General features: G+C 31.9%; 3 protein-coding genes across 8 annotated transcripts in view; all 3 read left to right on the forward strand.

Moving 5' to 3' along the window:
* LOC143243244 (serine/threonine-protein kinase ATR-like) overlaps positions 1-17656 on the forward strand; it is a 32292-nt gene extending 14636 nt beyond the window's left edge. Inside the window, exons 5-8 of the mRNA XM_076487093.1 lie at positions 2822-2957; positions 8625-8773; positions 9063-9176; positions 17572-17656. Coding sequence (XP_076343208.1) covers positions 2822-2957; positions 8625-8773; positions 9063-9176; positions 17572-17656 — 484 coding nt within the window. The remainder of the gene's footprint in view (positions 1-2821; positions 2958-8624; positions 8774-9062; positions 9177-17571) is intronic.
* The window catches only part of LOC143242268 (uncharacterized), a 109521-nt gene that overhangs the window by 37290 nt on the left and 53807 nt on the right, over positions 1-18424 (forward strand). The gene's annotated exons all lie outside the window — the stretch shown is intronic.
* The window catches only part of LOC143242177 (serine/threonine-protein kinase atr-like), a 35337-nt gene continuing 26881 nt past the window's right edge, over positions 9969-18424 (forward strand). For 5 of the 6 annotated variants that reach the window (XM_076485535.1, XM_076485533.1, XM_076485534.1 and 2 more), the window contains exons 1-3: positions 9980-10315; positions 12168-12375; positions 17572-17677. In XM_076485535.1, coding sequence (XP_076341650.1) covers positions 17666-17677 — 12 coding nt within the window. In that variant the 5' untranslated portion in view covers positions 9980-10315; positions 12168-12375; positions 17572-17665. Of the gene's footprint in view, positions 10316-12167; positions 12376-17571; positions 17678-18424 lie in introns of all 6 variants that reach the window. The other variant, XM_076485536.1, reaches the window with a different exon arrangement.

An 18424-nucleotide genomic window follows, 5' to 3' on the forward strand; every position in this document is an offset into this window, starting at 1 on the left:
GTGAAATGTTCATGATGTTTGTGAGGTGTTGTAGTAGGAGAGTGGAACTTTTTTGAGAATAATATTTGGTATTTGGTCATGTCCGGGGGAAGTGTTCTTCAAGTTTTTGATATTAATCTTTAGTTCGGATATGGTTATTTTTCTATTGATTGAATTTGAGTATGCTTCTAGTGTCTCTCCGGGAAATCCTGGTGAGAATGGAGCTTGGTTTGTATTTATGTAGTTGTTGACATGGTGTTGGTGTTGTGTGTCGAAATCTACTGAGTTTAAATCGCTCAAAGCGGATTTGTAATAGTCAGCTAATAAGTCAGCTTTCTCTTCGTCCGTCCTTGCGATTTTATTGTTGTGTGTGATGTGTTGTAGCATGTGATTTGTGTTTTTGTCTGAAGCAATACTCTTGAATTTTTCCAGAATTCTTTTGGATTGTTCTTGGTTTTTCTAAGTTTTGCAGAAGTTATGCCAATTGTTTTCTCTGACTTTTTTAATTTCTTGTTTAATTTTTGTATTTGTTCTATTGATTTCTGTTTTAATGTGTGGATCGCGTGTGATGTAGTGTGTTCGTCTTAATTGTCTGCGTTTGATTATTAGTGCGTGAATTTCTGGTGTTAGAGTCCATTGAATAAGTGATTGTTTTCTTTTTGATTTAGGAATTGTGTTTTTTATGGCTGGCTTTCTGTAATTTGATCAACATAGTTGTCTAGTTCTGCTTTGTTATTTACATGTTCGATTGGATGGGGTAGGTATGAGTCCAGAGAGGCATTAAAAGTGAGCCAGTCTGTTTCAGTGTAGGTGTATGCGGAAGGAGTCACGTACGCCACAGCAGGGTGGCGCGGGTGAATCATACATGACATGGGGAAGTGGTCACTGGTGATTTCATCATGCACTTTAAAGTTAGATATTCTGTTAACCATGTCCTTGGGTGCAATGATGAAATCGAGTACATCGTATGAGCCGTTAGCGGCTGAGAAGTGTGTAGGTGTATTGTCATTAATTAAGTGCATTTTATTGCTAGAGATAATTTTTTTTATGCACGATCCTCTGCGTGTGTCTCTGTTACCCCTTAATTCTGTGTGCGGTGAATTAAAATCTCCAATAATAATTGGTTTGGGTTTACGATTAACACATTTTTGAAGGAAGTTAATGTCGATGTCTTTGGTTGGTGAGCAATATATGGCTAGAATCGGAATAGTTAACCGGTTGTTAAAGTGGATATTACAAAAAATGGTCTCATTAATGTCAGATTTGAAGGAATCTTCTATTGAGATTATTTGCGATATTTTTGTACTAAAGTAAGTTATTATACCTCTGTTGTTTTCTGAGTGAGGTATGCTGTGTGAGATGAATCCGGGGATTGTGGTGTTTTGTTTTTCTGTGCAAAGTGTTTCTGAAACGATGATTATGTTGGCGTTTATATGTTTGTTTATGTTGTATATTTCTATCCTTTTGTCTTTGAGATTTCCTTGGCAGTTGATGTGTAAGATTTTAATGTGTTGTATCATTGTGTTGTTTTATTTCCCTTGCGTGAATTTTGAGTGAAAGAAAATGATGGCACCATTTACTATATGCCTTAAGTATGGGTTTACCCTTGACATTGGAAATGGTAACACTGTCCGACTTCCTCATGTCTTTAACTTTTTATGGGCCATTTGCATTTTTAATTCTATTTAGATCTTTTGTACAAATTTTGGACATTGTTTTGTTTTAATTTAATTTATTTTTTTGCCTTTTATAAGACATTCCTTTTTCCTATTTTACTGCTTGTTTGGTGTAGATAGTCTAGTTGGTTTGTGCCAGTAAACACCAACCAACTGAACACAATGTAGAAATATCAAAGTTGTTTTGATTAACAAAGTTTCCATTTCTTTGTTAGGTGGAATTGCCATAATAAAATGAGAAAGTGCTTAACAGTCATGAAATACAATTATATAGAAACATCACAAAGTCTAAAATAGTGGTTATGTACATAATAATGTGAAGGAAGTTTTTCATGACAATATGACTGAATCTATTTTACTGAATTATTTTGCATGGTGATGTATTTTATGTTTAAGCAGTCAGTCAGGTTTAAAAGCAATCCTTTTGGCAAGTTGAAGTAATGTGTTCAATAAATACAAGTTGATTTTGTTGCAAACTGCAGGTAAAGAACAGTATTTAGGGAAAAGATGCAAGGCTCATATCACTTGTTATTGCACTGAAATTGAAAAAGTATAATTAAGGGAACATGAAGACTGAAGAATTCAGTAGTACTTATTCAGTAACCTGTTTCTATTGTTTTTTAGCTGTATTGGACTCACTGCAGTTTATTTATTGTATTCAGTGCAATTATTTTGTTACAAAATATAATAAACTTAGTTTATTGGAGTTCGTGTATCTGTTAAAATCAGTAAAATAGATCCCAGTAAATGACAAGTTTTAGAAAAGATGTTGGAAAGCCCTTCATTTTTTTTTTTTTTTTTTTACATTAACTTGCATGAATAATTTATGTGCATCTCTAAACAACAGTTCATAAGTTATTTGTAATATATAGGAATACATTCGTGAAGATGAGAAACACACTTCAAGTAAAATGTATTCTGAAGACAGCTGGTATGGATATTAGAACTTTAATTAACATAAAGCAGAGTCAGTTGCAAACTCTCTCTTGTTAACCTGAAGATTACATGAGAAGACCAAAATATTCTTCTGTGCTTTATGTTAATTAAAGTTCTAATATCCATATTAGCTGTCTCAAGAATACATATAGGAATACAGATTATTTTGAAGTAGAGAAGTTTGAGTTGAAACTTAAATAAATGTTTATCTTCTTTTGTTTTGTTTTTAGATTAGAAATGAAGAGATTGAGTGAGAACCAAAAGTCTTCATTTTTTTATTTAAGTGTAGAAGATGAAAACTTTGCTTATGATTTGGTTCAAGAGCTAGTTAGGTCTTTCCTAGCAGCTGAAGACACCAGAATACAAGTGAGTGGTTATTTTATACTGAAGTGTGTCTTTTGACTCTGTGTTATTGGTTTTATTTCACATTGACATACTTATGAGAAATGGTTAGAATAATTAGACTACCTATACAAAAGTTGCACAGATTTGAAAAATACTTTATTTTCACTTTACTTAAATTTAAGTTTTTCATTTGTTAAAACTTAATCATTTATTTTTTTTTAAATTAGTTTAAAATATAATCTTAATTATCTATGAACCTTGCCATTTATTTCTTTCACTATACATGAGATATTAAATTTTTTCAGAAATCTCAAAACAAATTGTTGATCACAGTAATCACTAGATATTCAGTGAGATATGACATTTAGTTTACATTACCCAGTTGCTTTCTTACCCAACAAATGGTTTGTAACATGATGTTCTGAAATATGGACAAACATGTTTTGAATCTCCTGTGGTCTTCAAAATATGGATACAAATGGGTGAAGAAGTTCAGTGCAACAAAACATAAGCCACATTTTAAGGTGTGTTTCCAAATCCTGGACTTACGAATGACAGCAGAATGTGCTTTTATATATTTCAAATACTGCATACCATTTTGGATTGTATATATGCTTTGAACAAAATACAGATTGTGACAATCATAACTCGCCACTGAAACACACTGTAAATGGAGAAAGTTTTAAATCGTCATCAGGTAAATAGAATAAATAAACTATCAAAAGATCATTTGTACAGGGTGTTCAGAAAGTCACTGTGCACTTGTATATTTATTAACAGACATGTTTCAATATAGAATACAGGAGGTAAATATGAATAACAATTATAAACAATATTAAAAGTGACCCCTGTTGGCTTGGATCCTTCTTATTTTGTTTCTAAACACTGATGTCAGTTGCTGGCTTGAAATAGACTGAATAGACATATAATTACAAAACTGCACAGTGACTTTCTGAACACCCTGTATAACATTTTGTAACTCCGTTAATAACATTACTACAGTTGATAAACTTCTGCCAACCTGCATGGAGCCTAAGACAAGACCTTCCAGCTATATGAAGTAGTAAAGGTGTGCCAGGCACCAACAGAAATTTTTTTTTTTTTTTGTTAAAAAAGAGCATGAAGTGAAAACATAAACTAACCATCTTTAGTGGCATAAAATTGAGTGAAACCAGGGAGAAGAGACCTCAGTGTTGTCTTTACAAATCCACTACTATCACTAGTCAGTAGGAACATTAAGATTGTTCAGGACATAGAATTTTGTGTGGAATCAGCAAATCAGTTTTCTGGGAGGGCAAAAAATATAGAAATGTCACTTTTGTTTCTAAGTGAAATGTATTTAGAGAAGAGAATATACTTCTAAAAGTGAAGGAATTTCTTCACTGAAACAGTGTTAAGCTACATCTGCATAATTTTAGGACTAACAGGTTTCACTTTTATAAGCTCATTCATTACTTACAAATAGACTTAATGTGTTGAAATAAAATTCTTTGTAGACTGATAATGTTTGTATCCTCTGTTCTGAAGCACCCATTGATAAAGTTGCAATATTGCTTTGGACTTTTCATTATTGTGAGTGAAAGACCTGTTGAGCTTCATGTATTTGTAGATAGTGAAAAATATTAGACACACTCGAGATTATAGGGTTGTTAATAAAGTGCCAATATCTAAAGTTTGTAACAAGAAGTAATTATTCTTGAGGAGACCTTTTGGTGTACACAGAATTCAAGAACTGTACTGTATAACGAATCTATGTTGATTGTATATGTGACTTTTTTTTAACACAGGCTTAGTCTCTGGGACTGGCTTTATAATCATTTTGTGTTTGATACAATTTTCAAGCTATTACTTTTAAATTAATAAATATATCTTGATGGAACTTGGTATATTATCAATAAATATTACAAGATTTGTTATGCAAAATATTGTGTTTTTTTTATGAAGTCGTAAGCTTTTCTTTTTCATTTTTTCTTTTTGCATGTTTCTTATCCAACATTTTGAGATGAAAAATACTTTCATGCATCAGAAAATTTTCAAATTTCACATACAAAATATAACATTCAAAAACTTATCAAATGTTTATTAAGGAAAAACATTATGTTTTGCCCTTTATTTTTACTAATGAATCTCTGTGTAGGTTTGGTTGATTTTACTGATTTTGTAACCAAAAAACAAAATATGTGTGTGTGTGTATATATATAAATTTTGCCCTTTTCATTCTGGGATGACAACAGAGTATAACATGAAAACACAAATGTTTAGACTAAATAGCTTAAATCTTATAACATTATACATTCATATATATTTATTATTTTTATTATAACAACCTTTCATCCATGCATGCCTAACAATACAGAAGCTACAGTGAAGCAGTGCACATGTGTCATATTACTGTATTAAGTTACATGGAACTAATTTTTACTATCCACAGAGTGACTTGTTTTGACTGTGTTGTAGTGGAAAAGGATTGTGCAAAATACAGTCACATTTCAATTATTATACATTATATACGTATTTACAATACTGTTATTTACAGGTAACAAATATACAGTATAAATAAACAAAATAGTCATAAGTTACAATATCAGTACTGTAGAATTCCACTATAATTTATCAAGCTTAGTAAGTAAGCTGTATTTAGGTCTAAAAAAATATGAAATTCCAACATAATGATTATCTTTTCTCACATATGTGAACTTTACACATGCTTCAAACCTTCTGCTCCCCACTTTTGGAATTGTAAGATTTCAATGCGTTTCTCATCCGAATCGTCGTGTGACATACTCATTTGACATATGTGGTTCCTTCTACACTCCTCTACTGAACTATCACTTCTCATTTGACAGTGCTTAGGTTTGGAAGAGCTTTTTCTTTTTTAAGGTTGTATTTACTGCTCACAAGGTTCTATCACTTTTGGGGATATGGCATTATTGTTAGCAGCTCGAGATGGTGATTCCTCCTTTTCTTCCATTTTCCATCTTTCCCCCTTGACTTTATCCGTGTAGGCTTCTGTGCTCAGTGAGAGATCTTTGTTGACATACTGCTTCCTACCAGGATAAGTTTTCTTTATCCTCTGGCAATCCTCCTCTGTTCATGATCTTTTACCTACTTTTTTTGCCAGTTAGGTCCATCTTTTGTTTCAGTTGGTCTATTTCTCCTGGAATTTGTTCTGGGTATACTCCTATCAGATCTGACAATTTCACTTTTCCCTTGCTTGCCTTTGTCATCCATTCTAAGTCTTCCATTATATTGCAGTTTCCTCTTTGTTTGGGGTTTTATCTTCCACCTGTAGCCATTCTTCACAATTCTGTGTGACTGACTGTTAAGTTTCTATTTATACTTTCCTTTTTCTTTTCACAGGTCTTCTTTTCATTCATCATTATTTTGATCCTGTTCTGTGGTCAGACACCAGGATTTTTTTAAACTTTAAATCCACACTGTACTTCCATGATGTGTTCAATTTATCTTCCATGGCTTCACACATTCACCATTGAGATGGGGTGTTCCACAAAATCACATATAGGTTCATGATTTTCATGATATTTTGTGTTTCATAACCAAGCCCATCCCAGACTGTATCACCCTTGGACTGAATGGGAAAACAGAAGGGGTTTGTTGTCCATCCCAATCATTCCTAGAATTAATAACTCAGTATGGTTTGATTTTTCAAAATAAGATTTTGTGGTTATGTGGTGATACTGCTTTGGATTTCACCACCACATTGTCACCTTCCTTGCTTCAAGTGGAGTATGGGCATCCTTACAACTCCAGTTCCAAATTGCTGAGGTGGTTGACCCTGAAGGCACCCAGCTGAATGAGTTACTCACAATAACCAATCAATTACAGAATAGGGTGGTGGTATTTTATGGGTGTAGATGATGTGATATTCTTCTCTTTATGATAACCATTGACAACAGAATGAGACATCAAGATGTAATTCATCCCTTTTATTGGAAACTGTCATCCTACTCTCAACTAAATGTTGTTACACTATAAGAAGGTTTTGAATTTAGAGTGAACTCATTTACTTAAGTTCTCACACATATTTCAAGTTAACTATCTTCCTAACTCAATTTCCTCCATCTTGGCTGTGGGTCACAGCAATGATTTGTGAAATTGTTCTGGTTCTGTCATTGGCTATCTCTTGTTTCTTGTTTTCTCATCTTAATATTAGGGGTATGATATTGTCTATGGATGGTCCTGGCCCATTTCACAGTTATGAGAGTTGATTACATGCAACAGACATTCTGTTGATACCAATTCAATAGCTCAGATCTAATCCTAGTGTCATACCCAGGAATTAGAGTGGGTTTCAATTCCCCATTTCATGGGATTGAGGTAAAGAGGGTATGCTCTTTATTCTACACTCACATGGATGTTGGTATCCCATGGGCATGTTTTGAAAGTAGTTGATTTACTATGTGTAGTCCATTGCATCCAAGCTGCTGTACACCTAGGGGTGTATCTTTTGTTTACCTGCCTTTCCTATTTTGAGATTGAGTTACAGTATTGGTTATGACCACTTTCTTGCCACATTCTCTCTCACTCTGATGTACTCCTCTCATTTTTTCCCTTATATTTCACACGTTCCATAATCGGATGAAGAGTATCCCTGGCTCAGAAATGGTCCACTTCCCTTTCTATGATCTCAAGATCTGATTCTTTCATTTCCAAGATATCCTTCAGATAATTTTAAAATATTCTTTTGTCATATCCTCACACTGGTCCCTCCTTGTTATCAATGTAAGATTCTAGCTAATATTGTGAGAGTAGATAATTACCATATCAGAAGTCTTAATTTTCCCTATACTGAAAATGTATTTTCAATGTACTTGCCATCTCTCACAAGATTAACTGTTCTTATTTAGTGTTGCCCTTTGTATGTGAACTTTTCTTCATGCATATTACAAGTCTTCCACTCCCCTTGAATTGGGATTTGTTTATCAAGGAAATCATCATCCATTATCCTCTCATATTCCTTTTAATACTTTAGGTCTTTTACAGTAAACACAGTCACATGATACCTTATATCTTTCACATTAAACACAGTCACACATAATACCTTATATCTTTCACAGTAAACACAGTCACACACGATACCTTATATCTTTCACGGTAAGCACAGTCACACGTGATACCTTATATCTTTCACAGTAAGCACAGTCACACGTGATACTTTATATCTTTCACATTAAACACAGTCACACGTGATACCTTATATCTTTCACAGTAAACAAGGTTGCACATAATACCTTATATCTTTCACAGTGAACACAGTCACAACGTGATACTTTATATCTTTCTTCTATATCTTTCACACTAAACACAGTCTTGCATAATACCTTATATCTTTCACAGTGAACAGTCTCACATAATACCTTATATCTTTCACAGTAAACACAGTCACACGTTATACCTTATATCTTTCACATTAAACACAGTCACACATAATACCTTATATCTTTCACAGTAAGCACAGTCACACGTGATACCTTATATCTTTCACAGTAAACATAGTCACGTATGATACTGTAGGCCTTTCACAGTAAACATATGGTATTGTGTGTATTTATTGTTATTTTTATTTCTCCACTTCCTAACGTTTTTCTTTCTTTCTGGAACTGAAGTTTTTCATGCTGTGTTTATGACTGTTTTCTTATGTAAAGTACACATTTTTCTTTTTTGTAGGACTGTGCATCTTATGCACTGCAGGAAACCTTACAGATATATACTTGTCAAAGTGGAGAGTTGTCACAAATTGTGAGACCAAGTGGTAGTCTTTGGAACAGGTTTTCAGAAGAGGTTCAAGAAATTTTGGTACCTTTGCAGCACTCTAGGTATGTATTTTATTTTTTATTATAATGAAATTTAGACAGTAATTTTCAGTTATTTTCTTTCTTATCAATTTTTTTTTCTAACATTGTTCATTGTGTTATGTTTTTCTTTTATCTTTACTGTGTTATAAAACATTACAATTCAACAGTATTTTAGCATAGTTTAAACATTAAAACTCAATTTTTTTTAATATTTCACATAAACTGAAAAGTTATTTGAATATTGAAGTTGTTCTGCTTTTAATAAAAGTTAAAAAAAAAGTTCATCAGGTTTTCTGTTATTATTTGATAGGTACATTATGTCTAGTAACAAGAGGACTTCCTTTCCATGCCCAATATATGGGAGCAAACTAGGAAGCACTTTTATAGATTGGGCCTGTAATTGGGCATCTTGTCTTCTCAGAAGGTAAGAAGCACTTTTCTGTGATAAAAGAAATGAGATAATTAGGTTGCTAATCAATATTATTGTTATAGGTGATTATTATATTAATTAAAACCATGACAAAATTTGAACTAGAGATCAGACTGTGTAGATAAAAGTATTACTGAAACAGAGGCACCTCACAGTTCAGCTAAACATATCTGTTCACACAGTTCTTGTAAGTCTGAGTTTCATTTCCTTTTCTAATTCAGGAGAATGTTAATTTCAACTATTAAGTAACGTGCACACAGTTCTGCAACATTTGTCACAGTTTTAGCCCATTAGGAGCACATTATTGAAACTTACTCTACAAATATGTTTAGAACATAAAGGTGGTATACACTTTTAGAATTTCTTTTGGGGGGGTAGACTACTGTAGTATCAAAGACAAGTACTAGATTATAATCACCACATTACACTTAAAATTCTCTCATTTTGTCTTTGTATATGTTAATTTTCTGTTTTTAATGGAAAGAAAAGAAATAATGCAGAATAGTTTTTTATAAAACTGCTTTTTGAGAACAGATTATGCCATAGAGAAAAACAACCAAAATCATTTCAATTTAAAACTAACTTTTCCATGCTCATTAGCATGTTTTTAAATGCCCTTAGTTTTATAAAATTTATATAGTTTTGTGTATTTAATTTCTCAGATAAAGCGAGAGAATACAGCTAGAGTTTTTCAGTCATGCTTCATGATTGACAAAAACGATGTGAAGACAGCAGTTTTTTTCTTCCTCACATCATGGTTAATGTTTTACAAGATGCAAGCAATGAAGAAAAGGAAGATGTTTGTTTTAAGAAATAATATAAAGTATAGAAGTAAATGTACATAATTCTTTATATGACATTTTCTTTTTTCAGAAGTAAAGAATGTAATACAACTGATAGGCTGTGAGATTTTAAAGACAGAGCTTAGCATTGATAGCCATTTGACAGACTTCTGCATCTTCTCTTATCAGATTGGCCAATCATTAATTTTGTTTAGATCTGGTAATAAAATGTTTTAAGGGGTAAGAAAGCAGGGAACAGAAAGAAAATACCAGTACCAGTACATCTGCTTTGATGTTTACAGTAAATAGAAAAGATTCTGAATTGGTTAATTATCCATCAGTCAGCCAAAGGTATTCTGACTTTTGGAACATTTTACTTAACTTTAGTCTTTCAGTCGTTTTTCAGGATGTGAATTCTATTGTGAGAAACTATTTTCAAAATAATATTAAAAGTACTTCCTTTTATCAAAAAATTTTCTTTCTTTCTTATTGTTGATTACAAATCCTAGTTCCATCTTACATATCTAGTCAATTTCAACTTGATTGAAAGTAACATTATTTCTTTTGACAGTTTATTTTGCCAGTTACAACTGTCACTGCCAGAAACAAAGATAAAACTGTCAAAAATGTATGAGTGACCTATGGTCAGATCTTTGAAATTGAGATCAACGTTACTTTTGTCAGTCTAATTAACAATATTTTTGCTAAGAGTATTCTTGGACAGCATGAATTTATATCTAATAATGTTTTTTTTAATAGATATTAAATTATTTATGTGTATCTTATGAGTGCTATAAACTTAACAGTAACATTCAAGAAGAAATAGTTTGAATTATTAGAATAATTTGTTTTTATTTACCGTACATGTTTACTTAGCTTATGTGCACTGAAGTCTTGTCATAGCTTTCAACAAATATAATGTAATATGAAAAACATGAATGTTAAAATAAACTATAATCCACTTTTGCATGTTACACCAAATGTTATAGCATTAAAAATACCAGTTGAACAGTGATTTTGATTTATATAATTATATAAGACAACATTGTTTGTTTTTTGAATGCTGTGCAGTGTAAGACTACAGTGTTACTGCAATAGTAAATGATGCACAGGCAGATGAGTTTGAAAAACTGCATCTAGGTTGAGTCAGGTGTCTAAAGCTCTGTTTGGTTGGTTAAACTTGCTCTTAGACTGTGTCAAATGTCTGTAGTTTTTACTTTGGCACTGTAAGTATACAGACTGCTAAAATAGAGACTATACGAGGATAGCTTGTATTTCACACACCTACTAAGGTGCATTATGCTCACATATAGCAGGAAATGACTTGCTTCTTATTGTGCCAAGAACATACCAAGTGGACCAACAATATAAGAATAGTAATTTTACAAGTGAGCTATGTCTCACCCTGCTACCACATAACAGCTATGTGCTTATTTGATGAGTATCTGAGAGTCAGGTTAAATACCATATTCATACGGAGACATTGTACATATGATGGTGATTCAAGTTGGTGTCGACAGTAATGAACATTGGTAGACTTTGTTTTACGATCTTCTGATTGGACTACTAATGCCTTAAATTCTATTATCCTGTGTTCTGTCACATAATGAATTATGATTTTCATTCTAACTGTGTAGAAGTAATCAGTACATCGTCTTCAAAAGAGGGGATTGAGTGAAGTGTGTCACCAGTCTTCATATCCATTGTTCATGCATGAGATACTCTTGTGAGCTTCATCACATCCTATGAAATAATTCAGAATACTGAAAATGCCCTGAAGGTATTTGTTTTAATGGAGTGATTACTGATGCCTTAGAACTTAATGAACATTCTGATTTCGAGTATACAGCATCAGTGCTGTACTGCCTTTGTTGTTCATGGTGGTTGTCTTACATATTAAGATGAAATCCTCAGAATTGTGGAGGTGTAAAGATGACTGATTTATACCAAAGTGAACTGAAAATGTGAGCTGAATAATGTGTTCACAGCAGTTTTTGCGTTATCATAGATGTTATAAATTACAAGAATCTATGAAATATTTTGCTGCATATTTTAGTAGTAGAATTTTTAAAAGCAAAATGGAATGCAAAATAATTTTTTTAACATTGATAATCAAGGTAGATTTTAATCTCACTAAAATTTAGAATTAATATGTGTTATTATAAAAAGAAAAGCAAAACTTTTTATGTATTTGGGTCTATAGATCTACAGAGAAATTATGGCTGTTCTAAGCCATGTTGACCAAGCTGAACAGAGCAAATTGAAGTTTCATGAGAAGACTGACCTTTGCCACTTGAGTGCCCAGACTGTGTTTTCAATATTGGATTGTTTAACGGTTTGGTGTCATCAGTATTTTGTGATGTTGAGATCTAGTAACCAGAATAACTCCAAGCCTGCAAATAAAGGGAAAGGTAGTTGGAATACTCATTAATTAATCATGAGCTTAAGTTACTGGTATTTTATATTCTTTTTCTTTGAGAAATTAAAGACTGTAAATATTATAAAACAATTAAAATGCCTGTTCTAGTCATTGATTAACAGCCTTGATTATGTTTTTACAACATAAAAATGTCACTTTGCTAGGAAATAAGTAATGATTTATTAGGGTAATAATTTCAAAATTTGAAGCAGGGTTACCAGAATATTTTCTCATGTAAAATAATTGAATTTACTACAAGACTTTCATCTGTAGAAGCTAGTGGTGGTAATAACTTTTGGGTAACAAATTTTCTACAGTGTTCTTTAAGAAAAATTAATTTCATTATTAGTCTAGCCTGTATTTCTAAAACTGTTGTGTTGCCTTTTAGATTCCTTTAGGTAGAGGAGAAGGTATGTCCACTTAGTTGTTGTTACTTTCTCATTGTGTAAAGCATCATTCTTTGGCTACAGGTTGAGATCCAGTCATATATATTTATATACACACACAAAACATTGTGGTCCAATAACCCTAACCACTAACATGAGATACAGGTTTCATGACTGCCTAAATCCAACCTTGTCTACCTGGTTGAGGCTAACCTATACGAATGAATACTCGTATTCTGTTCCACCTTGGATATAAAAATTAAGTTTCAGGTGAAGAGCATATCTGTTCTGGAGGTAGTTCAGTTCTCCCACTCTTGTACTATTCTTTTCTTGGTATACTCCTGTTCTATGAAGACACTTTCTGTATGGATCATGCCTGCACCAGCCCCTCCACCTTCTTAACATGGGATTCTAGTGTCAGTAGATGGTATATTTCGAAAGTTAACTGAACATGTATTTTCGATAATACTTACCTTCACTGACACTCTCCTGTTCTACCTTCCCACTAAAACCAAATGTATTTCTCAGAAAAAGTGACTGTGTTGTCAGGATGAGATGGTTATATACAGTACCTAGTTAGAAGGCACATTAAAGTTTGTGGAGCAGTTTGCTAGTTAGAACTTGTCTAAGGTATTTAAGTTGGGTATAAAAGACTGAAGTTAGTATTTTCAGTGCTTAGATGGGCAAAATATGGAATCCTTAGAGATCATGAAATAGCTGTAATGTCTGCATAGGTAAGTATTATTGGAAGTGCATTTTAGTTTAAGAAAGCATTAGTTTCCATTTTGATACATTACCATCTAAACCCTGAGTTTGACTTATAGTTTAATAAAGAGCAATTGAATATTTTAAATGGTAGTGTGTACACAAACCTATGTATGTCACTTAGGTCTTTAACATTCAAGAGATGTACAAGCAAGTCATCATGTTCTTTCAAGAGCTGTAGTTTGTGACAGGACCTTTTCATCCATGTAGCAAGTGTATAGTTATACTGTGACCTAATCTGGTGCATTATATTCAGTACTGTGTGGTCTAACTTTCATGCAGTATTAAGGACTTAACAATGTTTAATCCTTTTACAATGGGTCATGGATCAAAGGCCATCTTGTTGTGTTTGTTGACTTGCATTCAAGATTGTATTGAACAAATATTTTATGAATTTATGTCAGTAAGTTTGGAATCAAATTGTAGATTATAATTTTACTATTTAATGTTATGTGTGAGTTAATTTCTTAGTTTAAAATAAGTATTAAAAGAACATAAATATTGATTTTAGTGAGTCACATGTTATGTTTAATGCTGCACAGTTTAAAATTAGATGTTTGTGGTGTCAAAATACTAAGTTCACAGTTTCAAACAAATTAGAACTCAGATTACTAACTTTGACAAGCTAGAATATAAAATAAAAGGTATGAGGTCTTTAACACAGTGGGCCCTATTCAACTCTTTCCAATTTTGAAACAGTCCATTATATACTCTTACTACAGTATATGACATGTGAAAACCAATCAGTAGCTTAAGATGTTCCTAAAGTGGTTTTTAGCTATTTTAATCTTTGAAAAAGCTAGTGTTCTTTCAATCTAAGTTTTCAAGGAGTTGTGTCTGCTCATAGTTTCATATATTTTAAAATTGATATAAATCTAGTTACTAAGTGGAATTCTATGGTATCAGTGTAGTTACTTATGATTTTTTGGTTATTCAACTGTATGTATAAAACCTAAAAAAAAAATTGTTTGATATCCTCCACTTCTGAAATTTCAAAAGGCTCAGCAACTTATGTCCAGCAACAACCAAGTACAGAGATCGTAGAGAGAAGAGATAATTGTTTGCGTTTCCCATTTTTTTTTCTATATTTTAAGAAAAGTTTAATAATTTATTTCTAAATAGTCATAATGTATATACATATATATAATGTATAATAATTTAAATGTGTCTGTATATTACAAAATACTAGTCCACTAAAACACAGCTAAGACAGAAAAGACTAAAGGTCAGTTTTATGTTACTGGATATGTAATATGAGAGCACCAGATCAATGCAAGTTGCACAATGCTAGCTAGGCATGACTGGAAGGTCAGTAACATAATAAATATATATGTAACATGTAGCATTATGAGACTTAGTCTACTTAAACTAAACATTTGTATTTTCATGTTACAATATGTCATCATCATAGCACTAAAAAAATAAAATTATTTATTTCCTAATTTTTTAATGATAGTTACAAAGCTAGTTAAGTGACAGACCCCACACCTGGAGTGTAGAAAATAACATAATGTATAAAGTTTCGCTGAAATAAAACATCTGAAATATATTTAGGAAGTTTTAGAGATTATGCAAATAATATTTGAGATTTTTGGGATGAAGAACAGTTTTTTAACTCATAACATGAAATCACTTTGCACTCATACTAGTAATGAAACAGACTCAATTTTCACAAACAGATCTTTTATAAAAATAGTTCATGAAACATCTGATTTTTGGATAAAAAATACTTAAATCTGTACTAATGTCTACCAGATTTTGTGAAGGTACATGTGCTGTATCAAAAGTTATAGTACAAATGCTTAATGTGTGCAAATGTGTAGATGAACTTGTATATTATACTGAGTCTGTAGCAAAAGGGCTAAATGACTGCTAGTTATCATAATTTTTTCCTGATCTGTCTCTAGCAAAAGCTATCCTTCATATATAAAATGAAGTAGCATGTATAAACTCTCTGTTACACCTTATTCATTGATATTTGTATGTAACTTCTAAAAATATGTAACCTGTAAACTTTAGAACTACATTGATAATGAAGAGAAATTTGTCTCTGTATGTGGCTTATGTACTTGTATTGTATATTGTGTCTTCAACTTGATTCACGGATGAAAACTTTGACTGCATTTGACAGAAACAAGATATGTCAGCAGTCTCATTTGAAACAACTGATAAGCTGACAATTTTACAGATTTTGGTTTAAAGTGGAGAAACTATAGAATGATGTGTTGGAGCTTTCATCCTGAAAGGAAGCAAATGTGATGATTGTTATGGTATAAATAAAACCAGAATTTACAAAATATTCGATTTCTCAAAACAAGCAAAGTAAGTTGCAGTTTAATAATAAAATGACCTTGTGGAAACCACCAAAATGTGTTGCCAACTTGCCCTTGAAAGTAGAAATTCAGCTAAGAAATGATGGCAGAGTTTCAATGTTGAATTCATTTGCAATTTTTCAGTTTCTGTGCCACATCTCCTTTAGCTCTATATATATATCAACATACTCCATGAAATGCTTCAGTTCATTGTAGAGTCAAATTATTGCAACATCAGTATTTTGGGATTCATCTTTAGTGGTTTTTATTGTTTTTCTGATAAGCTTCAAAGATCTGAAGTTGTTTACATGTACAATCTGTACTATTATAGTTCATTCAAACTTTGCTGCTTTCAACATCTGTTTTGTAACTGATATCAACTTCTGTTTAGAACTTTATTGTTAAAATAATAGATAAAATTCCAAATTATTGTGCTGTGACCAATTTTCTTTTGACTTGATGGATGCTGTTAAGATTTTGTTATTGACAAATAAAAACCCATAATTACACATTTTGCAAGGTGACCTGTTTTTCTTGGACCTGACAGAAATTTTTGTGATTCTATTCTTTACATAATAAGACATGGTTTGTAATTATTGGTGACCTAATGGAGGTCTTATGGGTTTTGTTCTTGACAGAATAAAACGATTCTTAGTTGTTGAGATGTAATCTGCTACTAGGACCTCAAGATGGCTGTTTTGGTTCTGTTGTTAACAGAATAGAATTATTCTCAGTTATTGAGATGTGACCCATTACTAAGACCTCATGATGACTGTTGTGGTTTTGTATATTCATAAGCTCATGCATAGAATGAATACACCAACTTTCCTTAATCTATAATAAATGTTTTACATGTAAAGACAATGTATTTTTCGTTTTTTGTGATTTGCTTTTGCTAATGCATGAATTGACAAAGTTGTTATTTCTCTTGTGGACCCACATAATGATCCCAACTATAAGTCTGTTTATGACTTCCTGAAGAGTTGGCTTTCTTGCAGGTAAATAATTTTGAAATGATATCTCTTGTAATTTTGTATAATAAAATATTAATACTACTAAGATTACATCACATGCCAGAATATTCTGTTTGATTTCAAATGACAAAATAATAGTTTAAGGAAAACAATAGATATTGGTAATTTTGCATTGAAACAGATTTTAAGTGTGAATCTGCAGTGTGTGTTATGTGAAGTTGCAATATTCATGAGATGAATAGAAACCAAACTGTGTAAAGTTTAATACTTACAATCTTTCAATGAGCTAATTGTATAATAAAATTCTGGGCTTGTACCTCAAACTCAGATTTGTGCTATAACTTTTGCTACTGTCAGACTTACATCTTCTGTAGTACAACTTTACATGCACATATACATAAAATTATAGCTCTCAAAGAATATTTTCAGAGTACTCATGTTAAAATGTTTTTATTTTTTATTGTCTACACCTTTTCTCCTGATAATTTGGTTATTTGGTTCATATCAACAAAATTTCCCATTATTTCAATGGTACTGTCACAGGGCAGACTCAGTGTACCTTATTTCTGATCCTGTGCCTCTCCTTACCTGTTAATGAACATCAGAATCACTCTTTATAAGAATAAGGAATCTAAGAATATTCAGTATTCAAATGAAAAAAATGTTTTTATATATATATAGGATGAATGCATTGTTTTTTACTACTACTTTTTTCAGTTGTGATCAGTATGCATATATTTTTTTGTCTTAGAAACTGTACATTCTCCTTGATGAACCAGATGGAGTGGCAGGAGAAGCAGCATCTCGCCAAGAAGACCTCACACTTCATGATTTGATTCTAGGTCATGAAGCAACTGGTATGTAAAAGTAAATATTTCTTTATGTATGTAACTGTTAACCCTTTCCAGATGGGTCATGGGTCAAAGGCCACATCATTGCACTTGTCAACTTACATTCAAAATTTTATTGAACTACTATTTTATAACTTTATCTTCTTAAGTTTGGTATCAAACTGTATGTTAATATTTAAATTTTCATATTATACGTTATTTAAAAAGACACCTAAACATCGATTTTTGTGTGTCATGATGTGTTTAATATATGTGTTTTTATCTGATTTTTGAGTTATATGTGAACTTTTAAATTTGGTTATTTGTTAGTAATTCAAATTAGCATATACTAAGGTAATTAGAGAACTGATTTTGTGGTCTTTATTTACTGAGTACTAACTTAAACATAATTAAATTTTATCCTGTGTGTAGTATTATCTACTAATTGATTTGTTCCCAGTTGGTACAGCAGTAAGTTTATAGATTTACAATGCTAAAATCAGGGGTTCAATTCCCCTCGGTAGACTCAGCAGATAGCCAGATGTGGCTTTGCTATAAGAAAACATACACACACACACACACTAATTGATTTTTGTTGTTTTTTATAAACTGGTAAGTCTATAACCTAGTTATTTTTGGTGAATTTCTGTTTTCTCAATCACTATGATTTTCTTTTACACAGATATACTATCCATTTATTTTATTAATTCAAGCTATGCTATTTTTATTAATCTATTCTATTGCATTGTATCCAACATAAACTTTATACAATTA

The sequence above is a fragment of the Tachypleus tridentatus genome, unplaced genomic scaffold (assembly GCF_004210375.1).
Source record: "Tachypleus tridentatus isolate NWPU-2018 unplaced genomic scaffold, ASM421037v1 Hic_cluster_2, whole genome shotgun sequence".
NCBI lineage: Eukaryota > Metazoa > Arthropoda > Merostomata > Xiphosura > Limulidae > Tachypleus > Tachypleus tridentatus.